The 14,518-nt window shown below is 34.4% G+C and overlaps 1 protein-coding gene across 1 annotated transcript; it reads left to right on the top strand.

Moving 5' to 3' along the window:
• Positions 1-3,707: 3,707 nt before the first annotated feature.
• On the top strand, positions 3,708-13,014 carry LOC118751089 (spermidine synthase-like; the record flags this gene model as incomplete). The annotated part of the gene is given in 2 exon segments (XM_036485857.1): positions 3,708-4,426; positions 12,202-13,014. Coding segments are annotated over 2 exon segments (870 nt in total). The 3' UTR covers positions 12,935-13,014.
• Positions 13,015-14,518: the final 1,504 nt, after the last annotated feature.

Genomic DNA, 14,518 nt, shown 5'->3' with positions numbered 1-14,518 from the left:
TCTCTGGAGGTTGAAGCTCTCACACGATTTTGCTGGAGGCGAGATTCCCGCTGGTTTTCCGTTTCCACATTTCTCGAGCTTGTCTCTCTGTTTCGATTTTGTTGAAGTCGGACATTTCGTTGATTTTCCGTTTCCTCCGCTCTGTATTCATTCGACTTTTTTGTTTTGGGGTTTTTTCTTCCAATTGATGCTTTCTTTGGTGGCATGATTTTATTTTTTTGTGAATGTAAATAATAATACTCTGTATGTTGAACTGATCTCAGATGAAAAAGAATTCACTATCGTTTGCGCAGTGTCTACACTTGCTATGAGCGAATGTTTTAGCTATGCGACCTTATATTTATGTAACTCAGGCAAACAATATAAATATGTTCTCTGAAGGTACCTTCCACTTAAAAAGATTAAAAATCCTCATATTTTATCTATGCTAAAACGTGTGCAAACAGCAGAAGATATTCTCTGCAGGTACTTTTCCTGCAATAATTTTAAAAAAAATCGGTAGACTTTCGCAACCTCTTATTTATCTAAATTAGTGTATACAGAAAAATTTCTTTGTACGTAGGTATTTTCTTCAAGAATGTTGTGGAAAAATCCCAAGATTTATGAAGCCATTGTTTAGGTAAACTAGGGAAACAAAATATACTCTTGTAAACAATATTTAACTACCTTCAACCGTAAAATAACAACGAATGCTATAATTCTGCAGGTACTTTCCTCCCAAATAATTTGAAATTTTTAAACCCTTTATTTATGTGAACTTAGGTAACAAAGTGTTTTCTATGTAGGTATTCTTGAATGTTGTGGAAAAATACCAAAATTTATACACCCAAATTTAGGAAAATTATGCAAGCAAAATCTCGTATGCGCATTAGGAAAAAATATTACAACATTTTTTATTGCAAATTTTATTATATTTTTTTAAGCCTTATTCAATAAGAAACAAAAGTTATGCATTAATATTGAGTACTTTTTTGGTTTTTAACTATTAAACAAATTCCCTTTTTAAATTGCAACCTGGTGAAAATTTACACAACTCTGGCATTAACATACATACATATGTTCACATATAGATTTAAAAATTTGGATTCGGCATTTTCTTTCTGGTAAGCTTTCGGTTTGACAGACTTTAAAGTTTATCACACTCTAAATCTTTGGTATTTCTTAAAAATATTATCCGATTTTATTTTCTTAAGTATGTGGACACTCTATACGATAATTGGTCTTAACTGAAACATTTCCCAATAGCTCCCGTATCCTGCGAAATACTTTTTAATACACACATGTATGTCATTTAACTTTTTTTGAAAGAGGTGGCAACTCTACTCAAAAATATGTTTGGCGTGAATCTTTCTCCAATACCTTCCGTTTGATACCCATATTGCAATATTTGATGTGAATCGCATTAGATATTCATTATTTTTAACTTTTTTACCAGGTGGCAACACTTATTAAAATATTTTTTGATGTAAATTTTCTTAAATATATTTCTCAAATACCTTCCATTTGATATCTATACTTACTTTACTTGCATATTTAAATAAATTTTATTTTTCTGACAGGTGGCAACTCTTTCAAAAATAGCCACATTTCACACGAACACTCTCCGAGTTTCTATGAAGCTATCCTGGAAATTTTAACAAAATCGGCTGAATGGTTTCGGAGTCTATAAGCTGCATAGATACATACATACATACATCCTTTTTTATATATATAAATAACTATATGTACATACATTAACCGCGACGTACTTAACAAGGCGTTTCTGAGCATAAACACGGACGAAAAAAACTAGCTAATCAGAATGAAAAATTATACGTGAGAAACCGAAATTAATAAATGATGACGGATATTAATTCCGAAATACATCATACTCCTACCCTGCTGGAAGCATCAACAATCAAAGGGAAACTATAATTTATTGATAAATGGTTGATGAAAATTTCATTTATCGGTAGTTTGGCTTTAGTTGTTATTGAAACATAGTTTTTTTTTTTGTTTCAAAACTTACGTTGCAGGAGGGGCGGGGTCACTATCCGATATTTCTATTTTCAATACTAATTTATTTTGGAGCAAGTATAATGTATGTTTTGACCGAATGTGACCACTGTTGAATAGTAGAAAAAACTTTGCGATGTTGTAATGAAAGATATCGTTTAAAATCTCCACTAAGAAATATGCAGCAAAACCCCGTCCAAATGCCATATATTCTCTCATAAGATAACAACATACAGTTCATAGAATTTTTGTTTACAGTAAAAAGTCTAAAATTTAAAACAAAAACTGATCGCAAAGTGTTACCCTGACGCAATTTATTTACTGAGCGAATAATACGATGCTAAAAACAAATCATGAAATACACCGAAACAAAACTTAGTGCACGTTGTAGGTAGGGTCGAGTACAACATGAAAATTGGTTTCTATTAGTTCCTGAACCCTCCATTTTTATTTTATTATTTATTAATTAACAACAAAACCTGCTCCCCTAAAATATAGCTAGCTTTGAGTTTTTTTTAAACTACCGTTATGTGGGTGGAGCACGGACAGCCTCCTTAAGCTAAGCACAATTTGTATGTCAAATTTCTCGAGATCGGTGAAGTCGTTTTTGATATATACAAGTTAACAGCAAACCACACATAACGATTTAAATACAAATTGTACACAATAAAGTTCAAATACAGAAAGCTTACATTCATTTTTTAATTAAAATCATAACGCAACAACTTCTGTAGTTTAATATCAAACTAAAAGCCACCCAAAGTTAGCGTAAACAAATGTAGTTAAAATAACGAATGGCCAAAATGCTGACAGCAGCATTTTTGCATTCTTAATTAAATTATTTGCAATCGAAGATCAAACCAAAAAACAGACCTCAAACAGCTGTAAACATAAGTGCATTCCAATATCCCAGAACGCATAAAGTGCAACGATGTCTTTCCCGTACCTTCTGTACACTTTTCATTTAATTAAAAATTAAGAAAACAATACTGCATTTCTCAAGCATTGGCATTTCATCAATCCACTGGCTGATGCAACGCCAAAACGTCATTGTGAAATTAGTTCTTAAGCGTTCAACTCAACGCAGGATTACACGAAAAATAGTTGAATGGCTTAATGTTGGCTGGCGACCAGCTTTGTTGTAAGCGATTGGTTGAAAGACTGTTCAACCAAAAGTTGAATGCAAAGTTGAACAATGCAAACACCTTTTTGCGAATTATTGCGAATATCTTGATATTTTTTCATATTTTAATATTCCATCATTCAACTTTTTTTCGTGCTTTAAGAGACAAAAGTTCACTTCTGATAATTGTCCGCGAGATGCGGATTAAATAAAACTTGGATATTTTTTTAAACACTTTCCTCGGGAAGGAAAGTATAAGTTACAATATGATATAAGTGGGCGGTGCCTCGCCCATTTTCCTGAAATTTTATGAAAAACCAATTTTTTGCTAACATACATTAATAAATTCAAGACTGTTTTTTCCTTAAATTGTTAAATTTGGAAAAATTTGTATGCAATTGCATTAAGTGATGTATCAGTTTATTCGAAACTAAATGTACTTTTAGACAAATACTACATATGTACATAATTGGCAACCTAAGGGTTTTTAGTTTTACCTGATGAAAACTTCCAAGTACGAACATAACGGTTGTTTTTTGTCCTACAAGCTGCACTAACTTTTGTTTCGTGATTTTTTAGCGTCGTTTAGTTACTTAAATTTTATCATTTTTAACATGCAAACCATCAAAGATGCTAAAATTTAATTTTTTGGTTTGCTTAAATACCAGCTAGTTGTTTTTGATCAACTGATTTTCTTGCTGGCAAAAATTTGTTCACCAGAAGCTAACAATTTTTCTCAAAATGACATCTCTCTTTGCTCTCTCCTTCATCCTACTTTGCAATTTTTTTTGCGTATGCGAACGCCAAAAGCTGATAGTCTTTGATAACTATCAGTAATTATCAGGTAGGCAAATGCGACTTATATTGAAAGCCTATTAAGTGCAATTTAGTACATTGTACAACTAATTGGAATAATAAAAGCGCAATTGTGCTTAAAATATCAACACTTGAATGTTTTATTGTATGTATTTCTCTACAGGGCGGCCGGTGCTACGGTTACTATAGCAATTTCCTGACACCCCAAAAAACAGATAAGGAATACATATTTTAAATATTGTTCGTTATCTGCGTTTTTCTTATAATAATCAATGAAGCTATGGGTCACATAACAATTCGAAACGAGAAATCCATTTAGTCCTATTGTTTTTGAGCGTCGTGTTTAACTTTCATTATGGTGGATGCAATTTTAAAGGGTTGGTTTAGTGAATTACAAAATGACTTGTGGCCAGGCCAAGCGTTTTCTCTAAAAGTAAATAAAATTCTTCACGAAGAGAAATCAAGATTTCAGGAGATTAAAGTAATAGAAACGTGAGTACATCTACTTATTTAAATCTTTTATTTCAATAAGATTCACATGTATGCTTCTGCTTAGCCCTTATGAAGAATGAAGTATAGATTACTGTATCACTTTTTTAACTGATTTTGTGAAAAGCAGATAACAGGAGAGCAAAAAAAAAAATTACATGTATTTGGTTTTTGCTTTGGCGGCGTAAACCATGATAAAAACATAACAAGGTAAAACCATTGAGAGGCAGTCTGACGTTTGCCAACAATATAATTTTAAAATCAAAACTCAAACTCACACACACATTCTCATTTTCAACCTCAAACAACAACAATTGTGAACAATTTAAGTTTTTTATTTTCAATTTTATATGATTTTAAAATGTTGGCAAACGTCAGAAAAAAGTCATGGCCGGCGAAATGAGAGAATGAATTTACCTTGTAATGTTTTTATCATGGCGTAAACTATCAAAATCAAGGCGAAATCATTTGACAATATTCCCAAAGGCGAATTAATATCTGACAATTATATTTTATTTTATTTTTTCATTTCATTAAGTGAAAAATAATAATACATTTATGGCGTTATTCATAGAAAATAAAATAGATTTATAGAGCTCTATAAAGTGAGATTTCATACAAATTTTCGATTTGTAAAGCAGTTAAAGTCTTCTTTATAGTTTATGAATTTGGGTGTTATCATTTTACAAAAATGGAGCAATAGTTGCCGGGGCTTATGGCTCAGACAATTTTATTATTCGCTTGATTCTATTAGAAGACAATGTGCAAACTTAATTTGTTTTAGACAGTATTTTGGATGTTCAGTATGTGAAGAAATCAGTCAAAACGAAACCTTTCACGCCCACGGTTGCCAACCGTCCCGTTTTTGGCGGGACTGTCCCGGATTTAAGAGTTATGTCCCGGTCCCGGCACCCGGGTTTTGGTAAGAAATGTAGACATTTCTTTGTAAAAAATGTAGAACTATTTAAATATTTACATTTTACATATTCTATCTACTAATCGATCTATATGCCGTATAGTGAAGCAAAATTTTTAATTGTGTTCCGGTTAAAATGAGTGAAATACAAAGTATATTCGACAATTTTTTTTTTGTTTGGAAGAAACTACCTGCAAAGAAATTCCCAAAAATCAACACGATTTTTTACTAACTTTAAACTAGAACTTTGTTATACTAAAATGCCAACTTGTATTCAAATTTATCGAATTTGCCTAAGTTTTGCAGGAAGTTAAGATATTTTTTTATGTTTTTTGTGAAAAATTCCCTATGTCAATAATTTAAAGCGGCAATGTACATACATCCATACATATATAGAAATCTATAATTGGTGTGATTTTTATTTCAATTTTACTATATGTTTTAAGTTCTTTAGAAATATTATCATTGAAGCTTCGTTTATGAAAATTTTTATATTTAAAATTTCACACTGTTTTGTTTTCGCATTTATATTGCTATGCTTTTTTGCAAAATATACACCTGGATTTCGAATTTGCATATTTTTCAGTGATAGGAAATGTTGTTTCCCATGTATTTGTTGTGTGTTTTCAAGTTACGCAATTCGTGCATCCATGCTACGTGCAACGGCTTTGCAAGATTTCAAGAATACGCTTATTGTGTACACAATTTTAACTGCCCTCCACATCAGGTGTCAATCGTCAACGTCAAATCGCACAAAATTATAAATTTACGATTAGCTAAAATTTGAATGTCTAAAATCAAGGCGAATTAATATAAGGTGATAGCAGAAACAAAAAATTACATGTATTTTGTTTTTGCTTTGGCGGCATAAACTGTCAAAATCTGTAAGAGTGTGTGTAGAAATTCAAACAAAATTTTTCAATTTGATATCGGAAGCCGTGCGGCGAAACACATACACAAAATCAGCTGAGCTAGTAACACCACCTTATATAAATTCGCCTTGTCTAAAATCATTCCTTTTCTTTTGGCAGTTTGACAGTTTTTACAACTCGCCCGGAAAAATTGTCCGGCCGACTTCGGGCAAGCAAGCAACATCAAACTTGTACTTTATTTTATTAAAATTCATTGGGCTACAAAACTGCATACATAATTTGTTTATTATTCTGATAAAAAACTTGAAGTTTTATGAAAGTTTGTTGAATTTTGTTTAAATGTTGCACAAGGTTTGAAACTAGAGTATATGCGATTTTAGGTGCAGAATACACTATTAATAATAATAATAATAGATTGGCGCTTACACATATGTTAGTGTTTGGCCGAGCTTCTCCTCCGATTTGTGGTGTGCGCCTTGATGTTGTCACACAAAGAGGAGGGACCTACAGTTTTACGCCGACTCTGAACGGCGATTGTATTTTTATGAGAAGCTGTTTTTCATGGCAAAAATGCATCGGAGGTTTGTCATTGCCTGCCGAGGGACGACCACTGTTAAGAAAAAACCTTTTTTCTATATTTTTGCGATGTTGCTTTGACCAGGGTTTGAACCCAGTTGCTGCGGAGTGGAAGCGCGCACTGCTTACCACTACACCACAGCGGCCATCACACATTTCATCACACTATTAACAAGTAATATAAATTAAATAACAAAAAATTGTTTGTTAAAACTTGTCTATATGTGTTCCGGTAATAATTTTCCAATAGGGCGTAACACAAATATAGAAAACTGGAAGTTAAAAGATGATAAGTCTATTTTTTAATCTTACGTTTTCAATTTAATACGTGTACATCGTTTATTAAAAATATAGATATCATATATGTATATGCATATTTAAATATTTCTTTAATAATCATCAAGACACTAGCATAATAAAATCAGTCTTTGAAAATAAATATGTATGTGCATACAGTGAATTTTTAAATATTAACAATATTTTTCATTTTAAATGTTTTTGTAAGCTTTTTATTTACAGCTTCGAGTAAAATATGGCAGAAAAATTCAAAATTATGTTGTTTGCTACTTATGTGCATTTATTTATTCCAAATAGTTTTATTTTTAATAGTTCCATCTCCTATATAACAACAGAAACCCCGTGAATAAAAATTTCAAAGCTTGCACAGAAATCAATCTAACTTAAATAAATTTTCACCAAGATTTCGAACTTTTTACTCAGAATCTTTATAAAATTTTCGGGTAAGCAGTTTTGTAGCCCGTTCAATTTTAGACTAATAAAAAGCAAGTTTCAAGTCGCTAAAGGTTACCATTAATTTTTTTGAATTTTTTTATGGAGGGTGTTGGGTAGGGATAGCAAATTCGACTTTGACTTTCGACCAAAATCGACTTCTTACTCCTGAAAGTCGAATTTTAGTGATCGACTTTCAGTTTATGGAAGTCGACTGAAGTCGACTTTTCACTTTCGACTCTCGACTTTTTTTAATTTATTTGCAAATAAAAACTGATCTTCTAACAAGGGCGCGGAGTGCTGTTTGGTCGTATTTAAAAAAAATTGCCAATAAAACTGAAGTGAAATGTGAAAACTGTGGTAGAGAGATGAATTTTAATGACAGTACAACAACATTGTCAAATCATTTAAGAGCAGCGCATAAAATTATTATATGAAAACAAATTCCTCAAATTTGTTAATCGTTTGTCTCCACAATCTTCAGTTAATAATAAGGTAAGGTAAACATAGGTATTTATTTTAAAAATTTCATGCAAGAAAGTTTTTCTGCATGAGTTTATGTAAATTTCTACAGACAGTCTTTAGTTCGAATTTGACCAATCCGTAAGGTGCAAAATTTTAAACACCGATAGAAACGCTGCTGGTAGAATTCCAGTTAATATGCGACATTAGTCGTGTAGATAATCCCAATCCACTAGCTGTCTGCGCTACTGCCATATTTATCCCATGTTTATAAAGTGGCAATTATATTTCTACCAATACCCGCCACCTCTGCTCCATCGGAAGGCAACATTTTTAAAAAAATTGTCCGTAATTTTGTTTTATGAAAATTTAAACATTTTTACATTATTTTTCAAAAATGTAATTTTTAAAAACCCTCACAACCAACATTTTCATGCTGTATAACTGGAAAAACTTTCAAAAGTTTCAATTTAATGGAGATACAGAAGCAGAAGTTATGAAGTCAATTATGAGCATCAAGTCTAATGCTATTGGTGAGGATGGTATATCCTTGAAGTTTGTGAAACTTGTGCTGCCATTCATTCTAGGAACTCTCACACATATAATCAATCACTGCTTCACAACTTCATGTTTTCCAACGGAGTGGAAAAAAGCTGTGATTATTCCTGTCGCTAAAAAGAAAAAAAGAATACCGCCTCTGAACCTAGTGACTACAGGCCAATAAGCATTTTGCCAGTATTATCAAAAGTGTGTGAGTCTTTGATGGCAGAGCAAATTTCATCATTCGTTCAAGAAAATAATCTTTTATCTCCGTTGCAGTCAGGATTTAGACCAAAGCATAGCTGCTCTACAGCTATGTTGAAAATACTTGACGACATAAGAATACAGTTTGACAAAGATAACTTAACTCTTCTCAGCCTTCTTGATTTTACTAAGGCGTTTGATTTAGTAAATCATGACCTGCTTTGTACAAAGCTTAAATATTACTTTGGATTCTCCGATAGCTCTGCTAAACTTATGACCAGCTACCTTGAGGGAAGAAGTCAAAAGGTGATGTGCCAATTGCGTAATCAAAATCCTGTATTGTTGCCTCCGGTGTGCCGCAAGGCTCCGTGCTTGGTCCCCTTTTGTTTAGTCTTTTTGTCATTGATGTATTTTCTGTTTGTCAGTATGTTAATGTCCATGCCTATGCTGAAGACAATCAATTGTATTTGTCTAGCCGTGTCGGTCTTGTTGAAGATTTGTGTTATAAAATAAATAGTGACTTGTCTGCAATATCGCAATGGTCCCGTGATAATTGTGTTTGCGTAAATGCTGCGAAGTCATATGTGTTACCCATTAGTAACAATGTTGTACATGTTGAGGATATTCCAAAAATGTTTGTTGGTAATAGTGTCCTTACGTTTACTGACAAAGTTAGAAACTTAGGCTTCGTTGTTAACTCTATGTTGAGCTGCTCTGACCATATTAATAAAGTTGTTAATAATGTGTATTTTGTTTTACGTAGATTGAGAATGTCAGCTTCGTTCACGCCTTTAGAGACTAGAAGAAAACTAGCAATTCAACTCATTGTACCACACATTACGTACTCTGAGCTTGTGTATAGTAAACTTGATTCTACTTCATATCACAAAATTGATGTTGCGTTCATGGCCTCGCGTTACGTTTATGGCCTCAAAAAATATGACCACATCTCTTTCTGGAAAAACAAAATTCTTGGATGCAGCATTTTTGAATATCTTTCGGCCAGAAACTGTATATATATTTACAATCTCATACAATTCAAAACACCGAAATATCTTCACGAGAAGTTAGAATTACCTAAGTCTTGTAGGCATCAAAATCTGATTATCCCTAAATTTTCCTATTTGCCCTCATCCCGGCTATTTTTTTGTTAATGCTGTGAGGCTGTGGAATTCCATTCCTGATACTATCAAAGCTGCGTTGAATAGGAGCAACTATAAGAAAGTAATACACAAGTATTTCACCTCTGTGCGATAAATGTGATTGCAATTTAACAGTTCTCTTTTCTCTATTTATTTCTCCATCTTTTTTGTTTTTTTTGCTTTGTGTTTTTCTTTTTGGGTTTCCCAACTGCAATGAGTGACTATTAAATGACTACAATTTAATCTTACTTTTATTTAATTTTTATTTTTTATTTTATTTTTTATTTTATTTTTTATTTTATTTTTAAATTTAAGATAACTCTTTGTATTTAAATTTATTGCTATTATATTTTTACGTTAGATTTAAGATAAGTCTGTATCAGACGATTTTGCGTTTTAATTTTGTAATTGAAAGCTGTTGATGTACTACAAAAGACTGAGTCTTACAGGTAAATAAATAAATAAATAAATTGAATTTCAATAAATTACAGACTACTCTAAAGACCACTAGTAAATCGTAATATTTTTGGCCTATTCTGAACCCTACATTTATAGCTAATATATGGGTTAAACGCAGAGTATAATAATAATTTTATTTATTAAAAAAGTCGGTTTTTCTTGGTGGATCGGTCGACTTTTAAAGTCGACTGCACAGAATCGATCGAAAAGTCGAAAGTCGACTTTCTAGTGAAGTCGAACAACCCTAGTGTTGGGCATTTTCTTCCATATAAAACGCTTGCGAACTTTGTGCTCACACGAGCGCCTTGGCATATACAACGAATTTGTGCCCATTAAGCAGTGTATGCATTGTTCAACTTTGCGTTCAACATTTGCGTTCAACTCAACGCACGGTTGCACGAAAAAAAGTTGAATGGCTAAATGTTGGCTGGCGACCAACTTTGTTGAAATCAATTAGTTGAAAGGCCATTCAACCAAAAGTTGGATGCAAAGTTGAACAATGCAAACACCTGTTTATGGCGAATATTTTGATATTTTTTCATATTTTTTATATTTTTAGCCATTCAACTTTTTTTCGTGCGACCCTGCGCTGAGTTGAACGCAAATGTGGAACGCAAAGTTGAACAATGGGCACGTTCAGAAGGCGCAACAGCTCAGTAACTCTTGCGATTGCACCTTCTGAACGCGTTGTTGTGTACTTCTGATCAACTGAACAGTTGCGTGTTAGATGATCGTAATATTTTTCTGATCATTTGAGACAACATGTTGGTTTGTTTGAGAATTAAATTTGACAGCTAATGTATCAAGCCGTTCAGAAGGCGCTCAACTGCTGCGCCTTCTGAACCTAGCAAATGCAAACACACTTTAAGCGGCAGCAGAGTTCGCGAATCGCACAATCGTTACTGCAAACAACCAAAATTGTTGGCTTACAACTCGGCAAGCCGCATTGTAAAAAGTTAGTGAATCACACTACTGGTGGCACAACGGTTTTTGCTCGTACACTGAACTGAAAATGAAATGAAACATTAGTTAAAAATGACCATAATTGCGAAAAATTACAAATAAATTTTTGCTTCGAACTTCGCCATGAAAATGGGATAGTTTTCGAAAACACATAGCACTATCGGATAGCCTGTAGAAAAATAAAGAGAAATCATATTTTTCGAATTTTGATTCCCATTTTTTGTCTGATTCCCAGCTAGGCGAAAAGTAGCTTGTTTTGCACCGCTCAGCGCGTTTGAGACATTTGACGTGAATTTACCCATATATTATTTATTGTCGACTACAGTAATAGAGATAGCAAAAATACCACTACAATAACAAAAGTGACAACTACTGAAAATGCTGGGGTATCGAGGTAAAGTATCGATATTTTTACTCGAGTATTTCGTTAAAGCCATCGATGCCAAAAATACCCTGAAAGGAACAAAAATTATTGCTGGTATCGTACTTGTGAGTAGTATCGTCCAAAACCTACACTCGGAAGTTTGTCATTGTCTGCCGCGACCGCTGTCAGAAAAAAGTTTTTCTTATTCAGATGTTGCTCGGCCAGGGATTGAACTTAGGTCCTGCAGGCAGCCACAGCGGTCATTTCAGCCAAATCTAAATTATGAAATCAAAAAGGGTGTAGGACTCGTACAATTATAGCTCATATGCACACTTAATTTGACATTCAAAAACTATTTTGCCCTCGATGAGTCAAACTTCTTTGGGGTTATCATAAGCTCGCCCGTTCTCCAAAAAGATTTCTCACCCCCCACATCTTGACCTTCAATTTATCGCACAGTGATATTTGCTATTAACTAATTTATTTATTTTATTTCTATTTCTATCGCCCATTTATAGCCATAATAATTTAACTGATTTTGTATATTTTAGGTCGACGTATGGAACTTGCCTTGTTTTAGATGGAATCCTTCAATGTTCAACGCGAGATGAGTTTTCATATCAAGAAATGATATCATTTCTTCCATTGAACAGTCACAAAAGTCCTAAAAATGTGCTTATCGTTGGAGGCGGCGATGGAGGAGTTGCACGAGAGGTAGCAAAACATCCGTTGGTAGAGGAAGTCCATCAAGTGGAAATTGATGAGAGGGTAATAGAGCTTTCAAAAAAATACTTTCCAAGCATGGCATGTGGGTTCCAGAGTCCTAAACTTAAACTTACCATTGGAGATGGTTTCGCTTACATGAAAGAGCACGAGAATGAATTTGATGTTATTATAACGGATAGTTCTGATCCAGTTGGTCCTGCACAGTCTCTGTTTCAGGAGAGTTATTATAAACTTTTGAAAAATGCTTTGCGACCAGATGGTATTGTGTGCTCCCAAGGCGGAAGTTATTGGCTGAACTGTAAACATGTGAAAAATACCTTGCAGAGTTGCAAAAAGCATTTCTCAACTGTAGCATATGCCCATACGAATGTCCCGAGTTATCCATGTGGGCACATTGGCTTCGTAATTGGATGCCTCGAGCCCCACAGAGATTTAAAATCGCCGATAAAGGAATTTAGTTCAACAGAATTAGAAAATATGAAGTTGAAATATTATACCAGTAATGTACATTCCGCAGCATTTGCATTGCCTCGATGGGTGGAAGCATCCTTTTATTAATCCTTTAATTAATTAACTGTAAATCTGATAATGTTTTCTTTATTTTTAGGATAAATAAATATTTCGTAGAGAGCTTGAAAGCCCTCTCTTATTCATTTTTTAAAAATATGCTACAATTGATGTGGAAGCTTCCATAACCTTGCACTGGTTCACAGCCAAAAGCGCAGGACCCATGGGGTAATAATAAGAAGGTTTAGTCGGTAACTTAACCTCACTTTTTCGGCAGCTCTATTTCGGTCATGCGTTTTAAAGAAGTAGACAATTTACTCATTTATAAATAATTTTACTCTGCTTTGCATACTATTTCAATATGCAAAAGTGCAGGAAAATATGTATAGAGTTAGTTTTATAAGTCGGAAAATAGTAATGTACTTGCAGCTATCATCCTCCTACTTCTTCTTGTTTGGCGCTGTAACCACCTAAGCGATTCTGGTCGAGTTCAACAAAGCACGCCAGTCGTTTCTTTTCCATGGCAATTGACGCCAATTGGAAATGCCAAGTTAAGCCAAGTCATTCTCTGCCTGGTCTTTCCATCGCAGTGGGGGCCTCTCTCTTCCTCTGCTACCACCAGCGGGTTCCGAGTTGAATACTTTCAGAGCTGGAGTGTCGATGTCTATTCGAACCAGAATGCTGGTTCCCAAGTAAACGAAATTCTCTACTTTCTCGAAATTATAACTGTCAATTGTGACGCGGGTACCAGGGCGCGAATTTGCTGACTGTTTGTTTGATGGCAGGAGATACTTCGTCTTTTCCTCGTTTACCACCAGACCCATTCGTTTTGCTTCTTTATTCAACTTGGAAAAGGCAGGACATACTTCGCGGTTTTTGTTACCGATGATGCCGATGTTATTTTAAATTTTCCTGAGCGGTTCATTATAACTGTCAACTGTGACGTGGGTGCCAGGGCGCGAAGTGCTGACTGTTTGTTTGATGGCAGGAGATACTTCGTCTTGTCCTCGTTTACCACCAGACCCATTCGTTTTGCTTCCTTATCCAACTTGGAAAAGGAAGAACAGACTTCGCGGTTTTCGTTAACGATGATGTTGATGTCATCGGCATAAGCCAGCAATTACACGCTCTTGTAGTAAATTGTTCCTGAGCGGTTCAGTTCTGCAGCTCTTATTATCTCCAACATCAGATTAAAGAAGTCACATGAAAGGGAGTCGCCCTCTCTGAAATCCAGGTTGGTGGCGAACAGTTCGGAGAGGTCTTTTCCAATTCTGACGGAGCTGGTGGTATTGCTCAACGTCATTTTACACAGCCGTATCAATTTGGCGGGAATGCTAAATTCAGACATAGTGGCGTATAGGCAACTCCTTTTAGTTCTGTCGGAAGCGGCTTTAAATTCGACAAATATGTGGTAAGTGTCGATCCTTTTCCCGCAGGTATTTTCCAAGATTTGGCGTATTGTGATTACCTAGTCTATGGCGGATTTTCCAGGCCTAAAGCCACACTGATAATGCCCAATCAGTTCATTGACGGTGGGCTTCAGTCTTTCACACAATAAGCTCAACCTTGTAACCCATGCTTAGAAGGCTGATCCCGCGGTAATTGGCGCGAATGGCGGTGTCGCCTTTCTTGAGG

Source organism: Rhagoletis pomonella, unplaced genomic scaffold, assembly GCF_013731165.1.
Source record: "Rhagoletis pomonella isolate Grant_MI unplaced genomic scaffold, Rhpom_1.0 Rhpom_scaffold_00532, whole genome shotgun sequence".
NCBI lineage: Eukaryota > Metazoa > Arthropoda > Insecta > Diptera > Tephritidae > Rhagoletis > Rhagoletis pomonella.
This window is presented reverse-complemented; position numbering and strand designations above follow the sequence as displayed.